Source organism: Chroicocephalus ridibundus, chromosome 3 (genome assembly GCF_963924245.1).
Source record: "Chroicocephalus ridibundus chromosome 3, bChrRid1.1, whole genome shotgun sequence".
Classification (NCBI taxonomy): Eukaryota; Metazoa; Chordata; class Aves; order Charadriiformes; family Laridae; genus Chroicocephalus; species Chroicocephalus ridibundus.
This window is the reverse complement of record NC_086286.1, coordinates 128,675,781-128,695,292: the sequence shown is the minus strand read 5'-3', so window position 1 is coordinate 128,695,292 and position 19,512 is coordinate 128,675,781. Positions and strand designations below refer to the sequence as shown.

Genomic DNA, 19,512 nt, shown 5'->3' with positions numbered 1-19,512 from the left:
TCCTGGAACAACCAGCTCACGTACAAACCTGCTCCAACACTGCACGTAAGACAGCCATTAGGTTTAAATCAAGTGCTGCTAGATTTCAGCTCGACATCGATACGAGACCCCGAGGCCCTCTGAAGCACAGAAATAAGAACCGGTTTCCAATGCCTCTGAGCCTTCCCTTTAGCCTCCCTACGGGCACCTGCTGACTCCCTGCTTCGGCAGCTCTGTGAGGAAGCACCACGACCCAATGCTGCAAACACTGCCTGGCTCGACAGATCGCAAAGGAGCGTTAGCCAACAGCTGAGATGCCTGTACACTAAAATAAAGACAGACTGGTGGGCACCTGGAAGCGCAAATGTGCCCGGGGGCATTCTCCCCACCCACACAGGGATATCCCCTTCCCACAGACATGCTTGTGTGCCTGGATGACAGCCCCGGGATCCAGATGGCCAAGGACATGGGGACAACCCCCCCTGCCCCCAGGCACGCACACACAGGCACTGAGGACACATACGTGTGTAAGGACACAAGGACACCCTCTCCCTGTGGATCCACTCAGGTGCTGAGGATAATCCTGTGTGGAGGGTCCCCCTCCCCAGTGCAGAATCACAGAGTTGTACATGGACTCCCAAAATGCGCCCGTGTGCAAGGACACAGGGACGGCAAAGGCCAGCCTGCCTCGGGGACTGGCGTGGGCGCATCTCCCCCGTGGGGGCACACACAAACTCATGCACATCCCCACCCGCCATGGGCCGCCAGGACATGGAGGCACGGACCCCCGCCCTGGGGAAACCTTGCAGGAGGGAGAAGCAGGGACATGTCAGGGACCCCCAGCATGACCCACGGGCCGTGGGGACGCCACCCTGGCGCGGGACGCCCGCAGGGACACCTCCCGAGGCCACTGCCCCGTGACAACCTCCTGCTCCGTGACACCCTGTCCTCGCCCCCCCACCCCCAGCACCCCCTCACGCGTGTGCACCCCGCCCGCTGCCCCTCACAGCCCCACCGCAGTGACACGCTCCCTCCCTCCCTCCCTCCTCAGTGCCACCCCGTCCCGCCAGCCTCACGCGTGGGTCCCCCCCGCCCAACCCCGAGAGACCGCGCCCATTCCCACCGCCTGTCCCTCCCCATCACCCCCTCCCCCCCTCCCCCCGGCGCAGGAGGCAGCAGCCGCCGCCCCGGAGGCTCCGTCTCACCCGCGGGCGGCGGGCGCCGGGCAAGGCTGTACTTGGAGGCGGCCGTGAAGCGCCCCAGGCTGCCGATAGCGCGCACCGCGGCCGCCATCTTTGCTGCGCGCGAGGTCGAATGAGGGAGAGGCCGCCCGGGGGCTTGGCCAACCCCATCCCCGCCCTCCCCGCCCCGCCCGCGGCTGCCCACCGCGCTGCCTGTCCTCTCCGCCGCCGCCCACTCCCGCGCCCCTCGCTCCTCTCCGCACGCTGCGAGGGCTCGGAGGTTTCTTGTTCTGTACCGAAGGGGGAACGGCGGGCGAGGGAGCGGGGAGCGCGCGAGGGGGCTGCGTGGAGGAGTGTGTCCCTCAGGCGGGCGGTGGGGCAGCCCGGCAGTAGGAGAGGGCGCGGGGCCCTTCCTGAGTGGCGGCGCGGCGGGCGGTGGCGGCGGCAGTGCTGGGCGGTGCGGGGCGCACGCAGGCGGAGGTGCGGGGGCGGGCGGAGGGGCTCGGGACGCGGCGGGGGCTGCTGAGAGGGAGGGGTGACAGGTCGGTCGGGTGTCCGGTCGGTCGCTGATAGCGGGGCGTGGTGAGTTGTGTACGTGAGGGCCGGTGGGGGGCTGTCGCTTAATTTTGGGAGATCTGGTGGGGCTTGTGCGGGCCCCTGAGTGTCCCTGAGGCGGGGGGTGGGGTGGCCGTGCGTGGCATGTGTGCGGTAGAGTGGGTGCGTAGTGGCTCTGGGCTGTGCTTGACGTGAGAAGAGGGTGTGGGATATGGAGGAGAGAGGGGGGTCTGGGAAAGGGGCGTGAGAAGCGGGTGTATAGTGTGTGCGGGTGTAGCTTGTGTGCGCTGTGAGTACCCGGAGCGGATGTGGGATCGACTCAGTCACTTCGCAGACGACGCCAAGTTGGGCGGGAGTGTTGATCTGCGTGAGGGTAGGAAGCTCCACAGAGCTGGATGAACAGGCTGGATGGATGGGCCGAGGTTCAACAAGGCCAAGTTCCGGGTCCTGCCCTTGGGTCACACCAACCCCACGGACGCTCCAGGCTGGGCAGGGTGGCTGGAGAGCTGCCCAGCGGAAAAGGACCTGGGGGTGTTGGTCGACAGCGTCTGAGTATGAGCCAGCAGTGTGCCCAGGTGGCCAAGGAGGCCACCAGCATCCTGGCGTGTGTCAGCACTAGTGTGGCCAGCAGGAGTGGGGCAGTGACCGTCCCCCTGGACTGGGCACTGGGGAGGCCCCACCTCGAGGGCTGTGTCCAGGTTTGGGCCCCTCACGCCAAGAAAGACCTTGAGGGGCTGGAGCGTGTCCAGAGAAGGGCAACGGAGCTGGTGAGGGGTCTGGAGCACAAGTCTGGTGAGGAGCGGCTGAGGGAGCTGGGGGTGTTCAGCCTGGAGAAGAGGGGGCTGAGGGGAGACCTTCTCGCTCTCTACAGCTCCCTGAAAGGAGGGGGTAGCTGGGGTGGTGGTGGTGGTGTCGGTCTCTTCTCCTAAGGAACAGGTGATAGGATGAGAGGAAGTTGCCTCATGTTGTGCCAGGGAAGGTTTAGGTTGGATATTAGGAAAAATATTGTCATCAAAAGGGTTGTGAAGCATTGGAAGAGGCTGCCCAGGGCAGTGATGGAGTTGCCATCCCTGGAGGCATTTAAAAGATGTGTAGATGTGGTGCTGAAGGACATGGGTTAGCAGTAACTTGTCAGTGTTGGATTAACGGTTGGACTTGATGATCTTAAAGGTCCCTTCCAACTAGATGATTCTATGTGTAATGTGTGAGGGTGTATTTGAAAGGTGATGTGGTTGGTACAAAGGTCAGGGGTGTTGTGAGGAGAAAGGAAGGGGAGTAAGGGCTATTGAGGATGCCAGGCAGATGCTGCAGGCTCTGGAAGGAGGTTTGGCCAGATCAATTTGTATGTGTGAAGGGCTGTATTGTTGGGGTGCTGGGGGAGCAGATGTCTTCTGAAAATGTGGGGGGCAATGTGCGCTGGCAGCCCAGAACCCCCCCGCAGCCTGGGCTGCATCCCCAGCAGCGTGGGCAGCAGGGCGAGGGGGGGATTCTGCCCCTCTGCTGCGCTCGGGGGAGACCCCCCTGCAGTGCTGCCTCCAGCGCTGGGGCCTCGGCACAGGAGAGACACGGAGCTGTTGGAGCGGGGCCAGAGGAGGCCCCGGAGATGCTGGGAGGGCTGGCTGGACTAGATGGCCTTTAAAGGTCTCTTCCAACCCAAGTATTCTGTGATTTGATGTTTCTGTTTTGTCACTTCGACAGGGAAGGTTTGGGGAAAAGCCTCAATCAGGTGTGGGGAGGGAGCTCTGCACAGATGAGGAAGAGCATTGTTGCAGAGAGACAACACAGAGAAGGATGCCGGGGAGGAGGAGGAGGTCTGTTTTCTGGACCTTTTTTGACATGAGGAGCCTGGGTTTGGTTTGTGGAATGCCAGCATAGCTGGAGCGGGCTGGTGAATGAGGAACGCTGCGTGGCATGTCGCAGGTGCAGAGCCGTAGGGTGTGAGATGTAAATGTGGGAGGGGGGCAACTGTCAGCTTATGCTGAATTTTTAGGAGCTGTAGAGAGCTGCAATACCTGAGTGGGCTGGGCTTCTCTAACCCTTTGGGGGTAATGTGTGTATTTGGGAGAGAGTTAGTTTGAATGCCAAAAGCGTGACTGAGTGAGGTGAATGTTGCTGTGAAGCAGCCAAAGTTCTGGTGATGTGAGGACCATTTTTTGCAATAAAAACTGCAGATGAAGATTTGTCTGTAGGGAAACGCTGTTTTGGAATGAGCTTTGGGAAGGCTTCAGAGGAAGTTTTTGGGGTAGTGGGTACCAACTTGTATTGCTTCCCGTGGGGATACACAACGGAAGTTAGTGAGGTTGGCATCAACAGTTAAAACGAGGGGTAGCGGCAGGAAATTGTGCCAAGGAGAGTGCGTCAGGAGAGTCACGCTGGCAGCGAGATTGGCTGGGCACTGGGACAATTTTCCAGCGGGGAAGTGGTGGAACAGTTATTGGGAGGGGAATTGAAAACTGCGCTGGCTGCTGATAGTCTGGTGCTGGGTCACTGGGGAGATGAGTATTTATTTACAGGAACATTTGCAGGCCACAGTCATAAGCCAGACTCCTCGTGTGTTAGATGCCGTTCAAAAAGTGTAATAGGAAGTAATTCTCTCTGCTGCTGCCCTTGGCGTGTCTTCTGTTTCTTCACTTTTTTGGCTCTGTGTGAAGCAGGCAGATCGCTTACCTTGAGATTGTTCCGAATACACCAGATTGGACTAATATCAGTCTTTCTCCAGCTCTCTAGATATCAAAATGACTTCCATGCTGACCCATGCCATCAGAAACCTCCCTGCTTCCTCAGCATGGGCTGCCAGGGTCTGTAAGTATCTTTACATTCATTAAAAGCTTGAATCGATAGGTCATAAAGTTCTGTTTTAAGTTTTGGGTTTGGAATGGATGCTCGTATCTGAATCTCTGTTCCACTGTCATCCTAAAAAAGATGAGAATGTCTTTTTTAAAATAACTATTTCCATTGTTGCCGTATTTGTCCCTTCCCACATTCGATGTGGGAGAAATCTCAAGTTAACAAGTAATATGAACTGTGTAATTTTTATGAACAGAGTAAATTAAAAAAATATCTCAAAGATGTTCAGGTGCAGTTGTCTTACTATGATATTATTTTATTTTTTTTTACAGTTCTTAGAGAAATTAGAAATGTTTTTAACATTTTAGGTTTGACAGATCCCACGTTTTTGTTTCTTGTTTTCCAGTTGCTCGATCGCTCAGCTGCTCTTCACAGTTACAAGCCGCAGGTAAAGCGAAAACACCAGGGATCTCAGTGGGTCTGTGCTAGAGAAGACTATTTTTGAAGCTGCCTCCCTTTCTCAGAGCTTCGTTCTACGTAAAACTCAGAAATCAAGTGCAGACAGCCTTAGTTCAAGAAAGTTGCAAACAAATAAAACTACAGGGAAACCACTGTTGGGAGCAGAGTCCTCTCAACCTCTGAGTGCCCCTCGCTCCCAGCAGCTCTGCCTGGTCCAGAGCTCACGCCCGGTGTCACCTGATAGATTGCTATTTCTAGAATCTAAACAGAGAGCTCGGGGTTTATAAGCTGTCTGGGCCTAACCAGATCGCTTGCCCAGAGGGGAGGGGATTGTCCCTGACAAGGAGAAGCTTGTGGAATTAGCTCTGCAGTCCAGTGAGAGCAGTAAGAGGCTCAGGTCTCAGTGGAGCGGCTGAGCACACGCAGTTATGTGGGTTATTAGCTGATCCGGCGTTCTGGGTTTCACTGGGGGGGAGTTGCTCAGGTGACCGTAATGCTTTGAGCTGCCTGGGTTTTGGAAACAGGCCTGGAGAGCAGCTCCCCCTCGTCTCCTTGGCTTTGTGCAGAGAACCTTGTGTAACCCGGCAGCAGTGCTGGAGTTTCATCCTGCAACTTGCTTGAGTGGAGTGTTTAGCTGCACTTAATCTGCTTTTACAGGTCTCTGTCCTTTTCTAGCTTGTAAAAGGAGCGCCCCATGCTGCCGTATATGCTCATTAAGATTTGCAGGCCTGATTGCATTAGGAAATTCTCATTGAACTCTGTTAATCCTCACTCCAGAAGAGCTCTGACAGTGGCCTGTTGAATGACACTGTATCATGACATGCTTTGTCTAGAACTCGAGATGCTCAGACACATTACGGAGGAGTAGGAAGTTACCCACAGCAGCTATATGCACTCTTCTTGCTACTGCTTTCCTGTGGGAGCGCAAGTTACTTCACTTCTTGAACTGTGTTTTGATTTCCCTTGAATTCTCTCACTTTTACTGTGCAGTAAGAGCACGTATTTAGGCAGTTCCTCTGGAAGGTGGATTGCTGTTGGCAGTCCTTGCTGCTTCCCAAGTGAGAGATCTTACTCAGGCTTTCAGCTTGCTCTGCCTCATTCGCATTGGAAGCTGTGCAGCATTTTTAGAGGTGTCTCTTCCTGCAATATTCTTGTCAGTGGCAACAGACTGGGAGCTATGTGCCTTTGTTCTCAGCTGTACCATTGCCTCAGTGTGGCTATAGGTGACTCTCTCTGCTGATGGGGGACGTACCGAGCTGTTAAAGCATTTTTCACAGACCACATAATTAGCCAGACAGACACAAGATTACAACTCAGGTGTCCTACCTACTCAGCTTTTGACTTGGGCACCAAAAGAGAACAATTTCCCTGTTTTTCTAGTAATTTTTACAGAGCCTTACTTTAAGCTTGCTGGTATTCTTGTTAACGTCACTTCTCTCTTAGCAGTCCAGCCTAAGAGTAAGAAGACCTTGGCCAAAAGTGGTGTGAAGAATATTGTTGTGGTAGAGGGTGTCCGTATTCCATTTTTGCAGTCTGGCACCTCGTAAGTATAAAATAAGAATACATGCTGACTTGGTTAATAGTAGAAACTTCCTGTGAAAAAAGTTGTCTGGCTTTTTCATTTTAATGGAGTTATTCTTATGCCTAAAAGTAATGAAGTGGCAATGAGTTAGGCTGCTACGGTTATTCCTGCTTACCTAACGAAAAAAGGTGTTTGAAGAAGATTGCCTGTGGATAGGAATTCTGAGAATGAGGATTTATGCTGCATGTCTAGAGGAAGCTGTTGGTGAATCTAGAGCAGATAAAGCAACAAGTTTCACAAAACTAGCAGGACAGGCGCAGGAATCTGCCCTAGACTCGTCTTCTAGACTGTTGTGCCACCAAATTCACAGCTGAATTAGGACCAGACCTAACTCTCAGATAGGATGGATTATTCTGTTACTGCTGCTTTTCAGTGTTTTTAAGTACAGTGGTTGTGTGCTGACCTATACGCAGGCAGTCTTCACAACCTGGGGTATGAAACGTTTAATGATAAATGCAGTGGAGCATTTCTGGTAGGTCAGCAGTCCTTTGCTGCTGATGTGCGCTCGCAGTGGTGAAGCGGACATCTGGATCAGTTTCTGACACCCCTAAGTTTCTGCCTCTCTTCTTTAACTTTCAGGTACGCGGATCTTATGCCACATGACTTAGCAAGAGCAGCACTGCAGTAAGTAAATTGAATACTAGAAGGGCCCAGAAAACTTGTTGAACTGCTGGGGTCGCAGTGTTGGTACGGTGGCTTCAGCAGATTTGGAAGCCAAGGCTCTGGCTTTCGCTTTCAACATGCTTCGTTTTTCAGGGTCCGCCACCACCTTATTAGGCGGCCTAAGCAGTAGGGTTTGCAATCGGCTTGTGCTAAAGTGTTTTGTTACACAGAGATCCCGTTGTTGTCCTGCTTGATAGATTTTAGTTAATTTGAATCTTGACTGCACGTAGTTTCCTAAATACAGAGATCGTAGCTACCGTTGAGGCGTGCTTACAGTTCATGGGAAAAACAACCCAATGCAGAGAAAACTAAGCGGCGACAAGAATAACAAGCTAATTCTGTCATCGTGCCTGTCCCTTCCATTCTGCAGTGTATTTGTTTTGCTGAGAAGCAGGGCAAAGTGCTGTTGAAGAGAGAGAAGGCTTTACTGGGGGGAAAGGAGATTTCAAGGCCCAAGGAGAGAGCGGGAGGTTGGCTGCGGTCATGTCAAATCTGAATGCTATATTTTGCCAAGGCAGGCTGATTTGGTTGGCAGGCAGCGCGAGGGCTGTGGCCTGGACATTGAGGGGGTTTTGGTGTGCTGCGGCAGAGAAGTTATTGATTGAGGTGCCTTTGGTTTCGTTTTTATTTGGTGCTTTGTAGCACATGACACTACATTTGAATCCTTAAATCAGTGCCTGCTATGGGGTTTGCTGTGGTGGCGTGTTTGTCAAGGTGTTCTGCCAAGTTATGCAATATATTTTCTAATGAACTCTGAAAGCGCACTGCTTATTTTCTGGGTGTCTATTGAAGTTTTTCGTGTTCCTACACCAAAGGTGATTGGCTTTATTATCTCGTAAGGCCCACTTCCTTTAATTTCGATGTCAGAATACTCCAAATTGGGGAAGATAGTAACAACCATTTCGGGTTGTGTAGGGTAGGTGCTTTCATGAAATTATGTAATCATTTATAGCAGCATTATCACCATGATTATTTGCAGTCCGTAGTCAATTACAGTTTTCATTAAGTATTTACGCACACAAGACTTCTTCTGAACTAGGGACAGAAGCTGTTTCTCCGTTGTTGCCTTGTTCTCCAGCCAAGCTGGTGGGAAGAGGATGTTTGAGGACAGTGACAAGGTTATTGCGTACATGGTGCAAATTCTGTTTGTTTTGATCTTTTCCTTTAGGGGGTTGCTGAACCGGACCAGTGTCCCAAGGGATGTTGTTGATTACATTGTTTATGGCACAGTTATCCAGGAGGTGAAAACGAGCAATGTCGCCAGAGAGGTGGGTTACGTGCAGCATTTCCCCTGTGAGTCTGATTTCTGCCAACAGTATGACGATGGCAAACACTTACCAAAAAAAAAAGTCCATTTAAACATGATTTGGGGGTATGAACTAGTTGTGCAGTATTGTCTGTGAAATAACTGTGTGGGACTCTGCCTCCTGTTGAAATCTGCCCTAGATCAAGTGCAGTTTAATTTTGTAAAGCCTCTGCTTGATTCTTCACTGAAAGGGAAGCTTTTGTTAACGTTTGCCGACCGCTCTAACTGCCAGTTGGACTCAAATGCTGGCTTGTCCAAAGTACTTGAGAGGACCAGAGCATAATTTGATAGAATATTGTAGTATTTATTTATTTTAGCTGGCTGAGCAGGTGCAGCTTGTGAGTGACTTGAAATGGAGTAGCTTAGCAGCTCTTTATTCTGCCAGTCAGAAAACACAATTCACATATTATACACAGAGAGAAGCTGGTCCCCTGAAGTGGTGTTAGAGAGGCGCCATGTGATTTTCTGTAATCTGGAGCCTCTGCTGTTATTCTCTGCAAGCAGGCAAACCCATGATGTAACCTGGGCTGGAAAGACTTAGGAGGTTACGAGGTTCTCCGGTTCCATTGGTGGTTTTAGCCTTGTAGATGCAAATACTTGCTTTGGTCACCTGCCAGTCAGATGAGGCTGCGGTGTAATTTTAACTTGGGAACAACTGTTGAACTTTAAACTAGTTGGCCACGTCTCAACTAGGGAAGGTCTTGCTGGGAGCCGTCCTCCCGTCACGGGAGGCCGTGCTCTCAGCTGGGTCAGATGAAGCGCTACTTTCTGGACTGCAGAAAATGTTTTCTGTTCTGTGTAAAGCAAATCATGGGGCCTCGTACAGGGGTCTAAATAATTCCTTTCACGTGCCGCCTTTGCGCATAAGGTGAAGCAGAGATGATGTCAAGTAGTTAGAAGCTCTATTGAAATCGTGAGGTGTGCGATTAGTTTGTCCCTTTATTAACGGGGGGCCAGTGACACTCTGCGTAACGCGATTGAGAGCCCTGGCAGCTGGGCAGCTGCCGTCTCCTCCTGTTTCCAGAGTCCGGGGAGGGGATGAGCTGCTGCAGTAATTGCCCGAATGGAAACTTGATGTACTTGTTTTCAGCTTAGTGTGCAGATGGTGGCTGTGACCCCGTGGAGCAAAAGGCGTAGGTTTTAACAGTCATTCTTTGTTGCTCATAGGCTGCATTGGGAGCGGGTTTCTCTGACAAAACTCCAGCCCATACAGTCACCATGGCTTGCATTTCTTCAAACCAGGCTATGACCACAGGTATGTTGGCTGGAAGAACAAGCTGTGGGTTTGAGAAAGAGCTTAGCGACTCCCCTACATCCCTCATCTAACTTGCACAGTGAATATAAGTAAGCATTTGAAGGAATTATGGGGTGGAAGGGAATTTTTTGAATCAACAAAATACGATATGAATCGAGTGTCTGCTGTAGGCCAGCAGCTGGACACCCTGTGCGTTCAGCGATGGTCTCTGCTCAGTGTCCATACTAGCCTGGGAGGCAAAAGCTACATCACAGTAAGGAAGCTGCTGCCTTTCAGGCTACTTTCATCTTTGACTGAGCCTAAATGGAGCAAAAAACCTGAGACCCAGTTAGTGTCCTGAACCACTGGGGATATTTTTCTCCCAGCTGCTGTGTGTGACAAAGAGAAGTGGAAGTTACAAAACCAGTATGATGCAGAAAACGTCTGTTTCACCTGCACAGTCTCTGTTAAGCCCATGTTGTGTAACTCGGCCAAAGCCAGAGGCTGGAGAAGGAAATAAAATGTAGTAGTATCCCAGGCACTGATGGGGTAGTGTCACTTCTCCCCACAGCCCTCATGGGAAACTCTGTCGTTCTGCAGGCGTGGGTTTGATTGCGTCTGGACAGTGCGACGTCATCGTAGCGGGGGGTGTGGAGTTGATGTCAGACGTTCCCATTCGTCACAGTAGGAAGATGAGGAAGACGATGCTCACTCTGAACCGAGCCAAGACCTTGGGCCAAAAGCTCTCCCTGATTTCCAAAATTCGCCCTGACTACTTTGCTCCTGAGGTAATTTTTTTTCAGGCATTCAGATGTTTAAGCTAAGCTCTTGTATGAGCAGGTGTAAAACAGGTTGGCTTAGGTAATTTTTTTAGCCTCAGTGGAGAGGACTTAAAAAGGAAAAGCTGGCTGCCTGTGGCTTGCTTTTATTGGATCCCTGTCCTGTGCTTTCGGTTAAAAATACAGTTGATTAATGCGCCTCACAGCATTCGTGACTCTGCTTTGTTTTCTTACATGTTGGTCTTCAGTAAAGAAGACTATCTTATTTCAAAACCTCCTTCTCCTCCTACAACTCCTAGACACACTGTGCTGGAGGCTACAAAATACAAGCTTTTTTCCATCGATGTAAAACTTAGGCAAGGGTCCTAAAGGCTCAGAAGAATTTTTGGTTCTTAAATAATAGAAGTAACGTGCTCAGTATCAGAGACGAGCATCCTCAGTATATTCATGTAATTTCATTGTTTGATTAATGCGTCTTCACTATGCCTTGTGATTATTGCTCCTGGCCGCATCCTGCCGGGTCCTGAACGCGTTCAGAGGAGAATCGGCCGTTGCTGTTTGATGTCAGGAACCTGCTGTAGAGGGAGCCACTCCTCTGTCTTGGAGGTCGTGAGAGAGGTGCATTATGACATGGTGGAGATGGGAAGGAAAAGCACTTCCCTCCTTAAACCCCCCCACCCCGAGCTCTTCACAGCAGAACTCTGTGCGTCCGTGCTGCTGCTGGCTGCCTTCGGTTGAGCGCAGCGAAGCACAGCGTATGTCCAGCAGAGATGAGACCCAAAGTCCACATCAGATACGGAAGTTGCAGACTTAAACGCACGCAGGGATTTCCTGTGTGCTGCTGGAAGAAGAAGAGCTAAGCTGAAATCACTTGCTGCCTCCGGTTTGGCTTGAGGAGGTATTTGACAAGGAGTTGTGAGGTCCCGGGATGTGTTTCACCTTGGCCCAAAAAGTCGGGTCACCCCTCACGGGGGAGTCCTTGTTAAACGCGCAAGGCAGCTGCTCTCTGTCTGCGTGTGCAAATGCAATACAGTTCTTCAACTCCTGGAGTAAGCAGCAGTTTGGACCTTGTTTTTATCCATTTTTTTTCTAAGATCTTGGAAAGTGGCGGTTCCTCTAATACGTTTGAACAAGTCACTTCTGGTGTGGTTACCATGTGTTAATTGCGTCGCTCTAATATTAACTGCCCTGCTTAAACAGGAGAGCCTCGCTGGCTGACTGCGCAGGGCTTAACCTCCTCCTGAACTCCGTGTAACTGCCCGGGGACAGGATTTTATGTGCGCTAACCCTGTTTTTCTGTTTTGTAGCTCCCAGCTGTGGCAGAGTTCTCCACCAGTGAGACTATGGGACACTCTGCCGATCGCTTGGCTGCTGCCTTCTCCGTTTCCCGTTTGGAGCAAGATGAGTATGCCCTCCGTTCGCACACGCTAGCCAAGAAAGCCCAGGAGGGAGGCTTGCTGCTCGATGTGGTGCCCTTCAAAGTGCCAGGTAAAAGTGCCCGTGTTTCATTGCTAGCATGCTGTTCAATAAAGAAATATTTCCTTTAGAAAAGGAGGGGAGGTACTGGGGTGAGATTCATAACGTTCCGTGTATCTGATATGGATTTATATCTTTGAAATGCCGCCTGTTTCTCCCTGGAAAACTACTGACATAGGATCATGTTTTTAAGCATGCATATCTAAATACATAAACATATTCTTACACATCTAAACTTTGTCGTACCCATCTTGTATCCACGCTGATGTGGTGATAGAGCAAGGAAAATCAGAACGCTTGGACCAAGAATCCCGCTGCTCTTTCACTCAGGCAAGAGAACCCATCTTTATACCCCAAGCTATTAACAACAAATAGAAAGGCTGATAAAATCCTGGTCTGATAAACCGGGTTCTGGGTAGGAAGAGCTGGAATGCGTTCCACTTGGTAGACTGCAGTTCACACCAGGCCTCACAGTCGTTGCTCAGATGCGAAACGGTTTGGGGAGAACCTTTAAGCTGTCCTTTCTGTGGCCTGATTTCCACCCTCACCCTCCATCAGCCAGTGGGCACGCTCTGGTGCAGTTATGAATTTTGGGCACTTTGCTCTGTAATTAGTTTCCTAGAGAGACCTTATTTTTATAGATCCACAGTTACATATAGTTTTTGTACTAAAATTGGTACTTTCTGTCAACTGGCTTATATAAGGAGTCAGTACAGTCGACGATAACGTATATTTGGTTCTTCCCAGTGTTCTTGCTTCCTCGAAACTTGGCATGTAAGCGTGCGCTGCTTTAGGCCCAGTTCTCCAATTTAGGCTTTGTAATCTGAATTTAAATTCTTTTATCAGCTGGGTTGTTTTCCAGGTGGTAGTGTTTTCTTGCAGTAAATAGATTGCAGCGCTTCATTTTTGCGGTCTTCAGAGAGAACGTAATGTAGCCTCAATTTTTAAGTGCTATTTTTTAGCCACGTTAAATATCCTGATACTGTGAACGGATTTTCCCTTTTTTCCTCCTCCCACTTGTCCTAAAAAAGCACAGTTTTCTGATTTGATTTTTGTTTTCCCTGGACTCCTGATGTGCAAATTCACGTATGTTGCTGACTCTTGTAGTTTAAACGTGCTTTTTCTTTTCATCAACAGGCAGAGAGACAGTCACCAAAGATAACGGGATCCGTCCTTCCTCGATGGAGCAGATGGGCAAGCTGAAGCCGGCTTTTGTCAAGCCCTTTGGAACTGTCACAGCTGCCAACTCCTCCTTCCTGGTAATGCCTCTTCCCATCACTGTCAGCCAGAGGGGGAAACTGTCCGGTTTACCCTCTGCTTCCCGTAGGCACGTGCATCAAGCTGGCGTAGCCTGGGAATGGGTTGTCTCCTTTGTAATATCGCCTGCTTTCGCGTTTTGCAAGGGTAACTTTGGAGTGCGTTATGATCTGGTGAACGAGGGTACCGGATTGCTGCGTTTGGAAATTGGAACTAAAACCCTGAGATTTTGGTCCCTCTTACCTATTTGCTTTTCTGTAGCTGCCTCATGAGGGCTGATCGTTTGAAGGCACGTGTAGAAATTCTGTCCCGGGATGGGACTGATCACGCTATAAGTCTAGAAGTTGGTAGTTTTAGTCTAAACTTGTCACTGTGATCCACAGAGGGGAAGGAGAGATTTCTCCAGCACATCAACGATGAGCTGTCTTACGCACGTGCTTCTCTTTCTCCGTCTTTAGCGCTTTTACAGGAAGCTTTTCTGGATGCTGGAGTCTAAGGTAGCTGCGTAAGTTAGGCGAGGTGCATCTGAGACTCAGTAGAAGGTGGTTGCCTCCCGCAGAGTGCTCGAGGTGACCGTCCTGTTGCTGCGCACAGCCCTGACAGATTCTTCTGTGTTTCAAAGGCTGTTTGTGACGAGCCCTTCAAAGGAAGCAAGTACCTGCTGCTGGGGCTCTTTCAGCAGCGATGGTATTTACTCCTTAGCGTTCTTGGGGCCTTACGGAGGCTGGTAACGGCACAGCCTTGGTGTTGGGAACAGTTGGAACACCGTTGGTGTGCTGGCTGCGGCAGACCTGTAGGCCAGCTGGGGCTATGATCCAGGAAATGAGTGATCGTGTGCCGGGGCCGTGATGTTCCTTTTTGCAATGTGGTGAGCCTGCGGCTCGTCATCCCAGAATTATGATCAGTTTGGGGCTGGAGCTGAGCGGGCAGGTGAGTGTTTGGCGTGACCAGCTTGTCCTCAGGACTAGCAGGGCACTTTGGGACCTCTGTCCTGTTTGGAACCAGGGGCAGTTGTGGGTCTGGACCACAAGGAAGGGCTTCAGCAGTGCGCGTGCTAACATCATTCGGAGATCATCCAGCCGTCAGCTCAATCATGCAGACTTATTCTTTGTCCCATATCGTACGGGGATGTTCTGGAAGCTCTGTTTAGATCCGTGTTCTCTTGCCAGCTGCGGTGCCGGAGGGCTGTCAGGCTCGTTTTGTGCGGGGGGTGTCGTGCTCTTCAGGCAGTGACCTCACCGGGTTTGTCTGCCCGTTTCAGACAGACGGCGCTTCGGCAATTCTGCTCATGTCTGAGGAGAAGGCGCTGGCCATGGGATACAAACCGAAGGCCTACCTGAGGTAAAAAGAGACTGCTCTGCGTGGCCTCTGAAGTCTGCTCTCGCTTCCTTCTGCTCCTCTTCACGCTACTAATGCATTTCTCCTGTGCAGGGACTTCGTGTATGTGTCCCAGGATCCAAAGGACCAACTGCTACTGGGGTAGGTGGCGAGGATGAAGAGCGTCCCCTGACAGTCCGTACTAGCACAACAGCCTTGACTTGCCATTACACGTTTGTTTTTTGGGAAGTCTCTTGGGAGATAGTACATCTCTTCAGGCCTTCTCGCAAAGGTGCGAGAGCCGGTGTGACTCAGGAGGGGGAGGTGGCTGACGTGGGAGAGCAGCTGTGGCAGAAATACTCCCCCGGATTTGCTGGGGGGCATCTCAGCGTGTTGGTACTCGCAGTAGTTACTCGGGGTTGGGTTGCAGTTGGAGCGGGACGGGCAGGGAGCTGTACCCTGAACCCTAGAGAGAAGGAATGTAACGTGGGTCGCTGCGGAGGAAGGGGATGACGTTGTGAGGAAAGATATTCATGCAAGACTTCTGTTTCTTAACTCTTTGTCAGTCCAACGTACGCTACGCCCAAAGTGCTGGAGAAGGCTGGGCTGACCATGGCCGATATCGACGTGTTTGAGTTCCACGAAGCTTTTGCTGTAAGTGCCCTGAACACCCAGGATGCCGCTAGCTGCAAAATGCCATTCTGTAGACATCCGTTCTCGTGTTGGTGAAAGCCCTCGTTAAGAGCTTCACTAAATGCAGATAGGTGTAATTCTACGTTTATGTCTATAGAGAAGTACTGGATATATTTTAAATCTGTAACATTTTTACAGTGTCACAATCTGTGTTAAGGGTGGCTTACGTTGCTTGAAGTCACCAAAGGAATACAGGTTCTTTTAAAATAATACGTAAAAAAATAATCTCACTTTCCCGAGACCCTTGTATGGAAGAAAGGACTTCTGCACGTCATCTACTCGTTGGCTGGGGGCTGTGGTTACTGTGGGGAGGAGGCCTGTTAATTGGGCAGCGTCTCTTCTGGCTGAGGTCGAGCTAACATTGATGAACGCGGCTGATCCCGTGAAATGCTGTTTTCCATTGGCTGTGCTCGTTTTGTGGCTGTCGCTAGTCTCGGGATATCTCCTGTTTGCTAGCGCTGTCCGTAGGCTTTCCTCAAAGTCTGCTTTTTCCTTGTTAGCTTCGCCTTCCTCTCCCTTTCAGGGGCAGATACTGGCTAACCTGAAAGCTATGGATTCGGACTGGTTCGCACAAAACTACATGGGCAGGAAGTCAAAGGTAAGACAGTCGGGACGCTTTTATCCTTAACTTAACTTTAGGATTGATGGAGTTCCTCGCTGCAGCAGGGCACGCTAGTGCTGCAGAGCAGGGCTTTTGCTGTGTTCTGTGGGGAGAAGCAACGTTTCTTGAGCTCTGGGCGAGCAAACCCCAAGGTGAGCGGTTTCTTTGGGAACCATGACGTTCCTGTTGTCTGTAGGAGGGTGGAGATCTAGAGCCATAATAGTAATTGTTGGAGAGGAGGGAGTTAAAAACAGTGGAGGAGCTCGGTCCTTCCGCCTTCTAGCGGCAGGGGGATGGATACCTGCCTGACTGCAGGGGAAGCAGGAGAGCCTTTGGCAGGTGTTGTGCTGTCATGGGGCACTTGTACGTGCCAGGGAGGACTTCACGGCGGTGCAGGGTGGCCGTGTAGGTTTGGTGGCGTGCTGAGGCCGGTCTCCTTCCAGGCTGGTGATGGTGTGTGTCCCTCCCTTTGTCCTTGCAGGTCGGAGCCCCTCCTCTGGAGAAGTTCAATACCTGGGGCGGCTCCCTCTCGCTGGGACATCCCTTCGGTGCCACCGGCTGCCGTCTGGTGATCACTGCTGCCCATAGATTGAAGAAGGAGGGAGGACAATACGGCCTGGTTGCTGCCTGTGCTGCGGGAGGGCAGGTAACGATGCTGCGTGGCCGGCACCGGTCCCTCCGGAGAGGGGCAGTAATTGCGTTTCTGCTCCTGTTGGGGCTATGAAATCCTGCCCGGTTGCACCAGCTGTGGGGACACCTCTGAAGCCCCGTGGCACTGGGCGTTCGTGACCATCTCCCAGTCGCCCCTGGGCAATGGTGACTGCAGCCCTTGCTGCCCGTATGATCCAAAAGAGGAGAGATTTCTGCCATGTTCTGAGGGTTTCGTTTGGTGACTCGCAAAGACTTCCCGGACGGTGGCTTGCGGGTGTCACTCTTCCAGTCTTAGGAAGAAAGGTCTTTTCAAGAGAAACGGGGTTGAGACTCTTCCTACGACTCTCGAGGCTGTGGCTGGGAGCCCTGGTTCGGGTTGCCGTGGCTGGTGGCGGGTCCGTGGGGGCCTGGCACGGCTGGCCCTCTGTAACCTGAGGGCGCTGGTCCCGATGTTGCCTCCACCCTGAGTTTCCCAGTTTGGCCCTCAGGAGAGCCTGGTGCCTTGGTCGGGGTGGGCTCTGGTGCCTTGGCCAGCCTGAAGCACATCTCTGCTGTCCCAAAGCCATCAAACCGCTGTCTGCAGAGTCCCCTCAGTGAATCGGTTCTGGGTTTTCATCTCCCCCTTTTGTTTTAAGAGGGTCGGGAGGTGAGCGTCTCCCGTTGAGTGTGTGTTTGTGATAATTAACTCTTTTTTTATAACCGTTCTTTCTCTCCCTCCTTGCAGGGGCACGCGATGATAGTGGAGCTTTACCCTCAGTAACGGGACAAGGGGTTGCTGAGTGCGTATTCGTACGTCCTGTGCCTGGCAATGCCATTTCAATGCACTAATAAAAACGTATATACAGTCCTTCTCGGAAAGGATTTTTGGTGGCCTTTGTAAATACCTTTTAGCTCCTCAGCTGGTAATTTTCAACTAATGAGCGCGCTCTAAGAAATATTCCATTTCCAGGAGAATAAAAGTTAACGTGGCTTTTAGTCTCTCCAGAGTCCTTGCAACCTCTCTGATTTCCACTGTAACTCCTCACGAAGGAAGGTGTCTGCCCCCGGAGAAGAAGGATGATTCCAAAGCTGGGTGCAGAGAATGAAATTTGGAGATAAGGAGAACGTGAAGTACTGGAGGTCGGAGGGCTGAGATGTGAGTTAATGTGTCCGGAGTAACAACTGTTTTCGGCAACGGGTTCAAACCGAGTTGGCTGACCTGGTTTGTAAGGAGGGAGTTTGCTGCACGGAGTCCAGACAGCTTTGGAATTAGCAAGTTGCTTCTGACAAACGAGCGTCGCTGCTGTTAGCCACAATAAATCGGGGAAAAAAACCAAACCAGTCTGCCTTTTTTCTTTCCCTCCCGTCACCTTTTTTCTTTCCCTGCCCTCACCTGAAATACGCTGGGGACGGTTTCTGGGGTGTTTGTCACGGGGGCTGTCTGCTCCGATGTGGCACCGGGCGTCTGCTTTCTGAAAGGGGAGACCTGCTCCGAAATCTGCCCAGAACACGCCTTGGGCTCCGGAGCCCCAGTGAATCGTCAAAATACAGGCTTTTGGGGCTGTTTCGGTAACTCCTGCTTCTCTGAGGCACCTTCATTACACGCTTCCAGTGTCTGGCACTCTGAAAGTTGAGGAACGGGCAGCGTCATGCTTACGCAGAGCCCAGTCGTTGATAAACTTCAGGTGTGCAGACTTGGAGTCCGTCTCCCGAGATTTTTGGGAAGATGGGCAGTTCTTGCCCTTTTGGTTAGTGTTCTGGGTTATTTTCTTCACTTGTGGTTTTGTTACGCTGAGGATGGCTGGTGTCACTGCCTGGGGGACGGAGCTTCTTCTGAAACAACCTGCAAAAAACCTTTGAGTCCTTCGTAGGAAGGAAACAGCTTCTGCAACCCACCGGCTGCCATCCAGCCCCGCAGTTTGGGAGGCGACGCTGAGATAAGGGCCGGGTGCGACCGTGGGTGGTTCTTGTTTGCTCTTGGCTGGAAATGTTGGGCAATGATGGGAGCGGGCGCAGGGAGGCGGCTGCGGGCGCCAGCGGGAGCCGCCGGGGCCAGGGGAGAAGGCGCCTGTTTGGTTTATCCGCGCGCAAACACCCCTTGTGTTTCCTGCTCAAACGCCGCTGGGAAACGGGCGCTCTCTCCCAGCCGATGGAAGTCCTGCAGCGCTCGGCAGACTTTTACGTGGCACCACCGCCATTCCCATTGTTCCCGCGCGTGCCAGAGCCCATTCCCACGGCCGGGTGACTTCGTGTGACCCTGCTTTGCAGGACGAGTTGAGCTAAACCCTCTTTAAAGTTAACGTAGCACCACGCAAAAAAGCTGCGTAGCTGCCTGCTTGGTTGGCGAGGCTTAGCCCGCTCCTCCTGCCTGTGGCCATGGAGGGATGGTGGGGGCACCAGCCCCCAGCTGCGAGCCCGGGGGCTCTTGTGGCCGTGCTGGGGGAAAGGCTGGGGCTGGGGCTGGCTGCGGGGACCGGGGGGAGCCGAAGCTTCTGCGCTGCTGGGTGCTGGCGCGTTTGGGGCTGGGAAGGTGCTGTTTGTGCTCTGTGCCGGGCGGTGAGCTGATGCCGTGTGAAGCATTGCCATGGCTCAGGTGCGAGTGTGCGGCCCTTGGAGCCCCGTGGCCCTTTGGATTGTTCAGGTCTGACTCTTCCATGGTGGATCGCGTTCACAGCTATTTCGTAGTCGTGGAATCTCAGACTGGTTTGGGTGGGAAGGGACCTTAAAGGCCACCCAGTGGCACCCCCTGCCCTGGGCAGGGACACCTCCCACCAGCCCAGGTTGCTCCAAGCCCCGGCCAACCTGGCCTTGAACCCCTCCAGGGATGGGGCAGCCACAGCTTCTCTGGGCAGCCTGGGCCAGGGGCTCACCCCCCTCACACCAAAGAATTTCTTCCCAATATCTCATCTCAATCTCCCCTCTTCCAGTGTAAAACCCTTCCCCCTCGTCCCACGGCTCCCCTCCCTGCTCCAGAGTCCCTCCCCAGCTTTCCTGGAGCCCCTTGAGGGACTGG

The 19,512-nt window shown here is 51.9% G+C and overlaps 2 protein-coding genes across 9 annotated transcripts in view; one reads left to right on the top strand and one right to left on the bottom strand.

Moving 5' to 3' along the window:
• HADHA (hydroxyacyl-CoA dehydrogenase trifunctional multienzyme complex subunit alpha) overlaps positions 1–1,304 on the bottom strand; it is a 28,412-nt gene extending 27,108 nt beyond the window's left edge. Inside the window, exon 1 of one of the 2 annotated variants that reach the window (XM_063330798.1) lies at positions 1,185–1,304. In XM_063330798.1, coding sequence (XP_063186868.1) covers positions 1,185–1,272 — 88 coding nt within the window. In that variant the 5' untranslated portion in view covers positions 1,273–1,304. The remainder of the gene's footprint in view (positions 1–1,184) is intronic. The other variant, XM_063330797.1, reaches the window with a different exon arrangement.
• Positions 1,305–1,521: 217 nt separating this feature from the next.
• HADHB (hydroxyacyl-CoA dehydrogenase trifunctional multienzyme complex subunit beta) lies at positions 1,522–17,837 on the top strand. Of its 7 annotated transcripts, none has more exons than XM_063330794.1 (16): positions 1,522–1,640; positions 4,435–4,517; positions 4,909–4,950; positions 6,408–6,504; positions 7,123–7,167; positions 8,375–8,474; positions 9,680–9,767; positions 10,347–10,534; positions 11,833–12,013; positions 13,139–13,260; positions 14,520–14,599; positions 14,690–14,737; positions 15,142–15,229; positions 15,792–15,866; positions 16,351–16,515; positions 17,245–17,837. In XM_063330794.1, the coding sequence occupies exons 2-16, from the start codon at positions 4,451–4,453 to the stop codon at positions 17,278–17,280; spliced, it is 1,422 nt and encodes a 473-aa protein (XP_063186864.1). In that variant the 5' UTR covers positions 1,522–1,640; positions 4,435–4,450; the 3' UTR covers positions 17,281–17,837. The 7 variants fall into 7 exon arrangements, with proteins under 7 accessions (XP_063186864.1, XP_063186860.1, XP_063186865.1 ...); XM_063330790.1 differs by having other exon boundaries at positions 6,405–6,504; XM_063330795.1 differs by lacking the exon at positions 1,522–1,640 and adding an exon at positions 1,673–1,742.
• Positions 17,838–19,512: the final 1,675 nt, after the last annotated feature.

Coding starts and splice junctions, on each gene's coding strand:
- HADHB (XM_063330790.1), top strand. CDS start 4,451: ATGACTTCCATGCTGACCCATGCCATCAGAAACCTCCCTGCTTCCTCA. Junction 13,261..14,519: donor CTGCCAACTCCTCCTTCCTG/GTAATGCCTCTT, acceptor TGCCCGTTTCAG/ACAGACGGCGCTTCGGCAAT. Junction 14,600..14,689: donor AAACCGAAGGCCTACCTGAG/GTAAAAAGAGAC, acceptor TCTCCTGTGCAG/GGACTTCGTGTATGTGTCCC.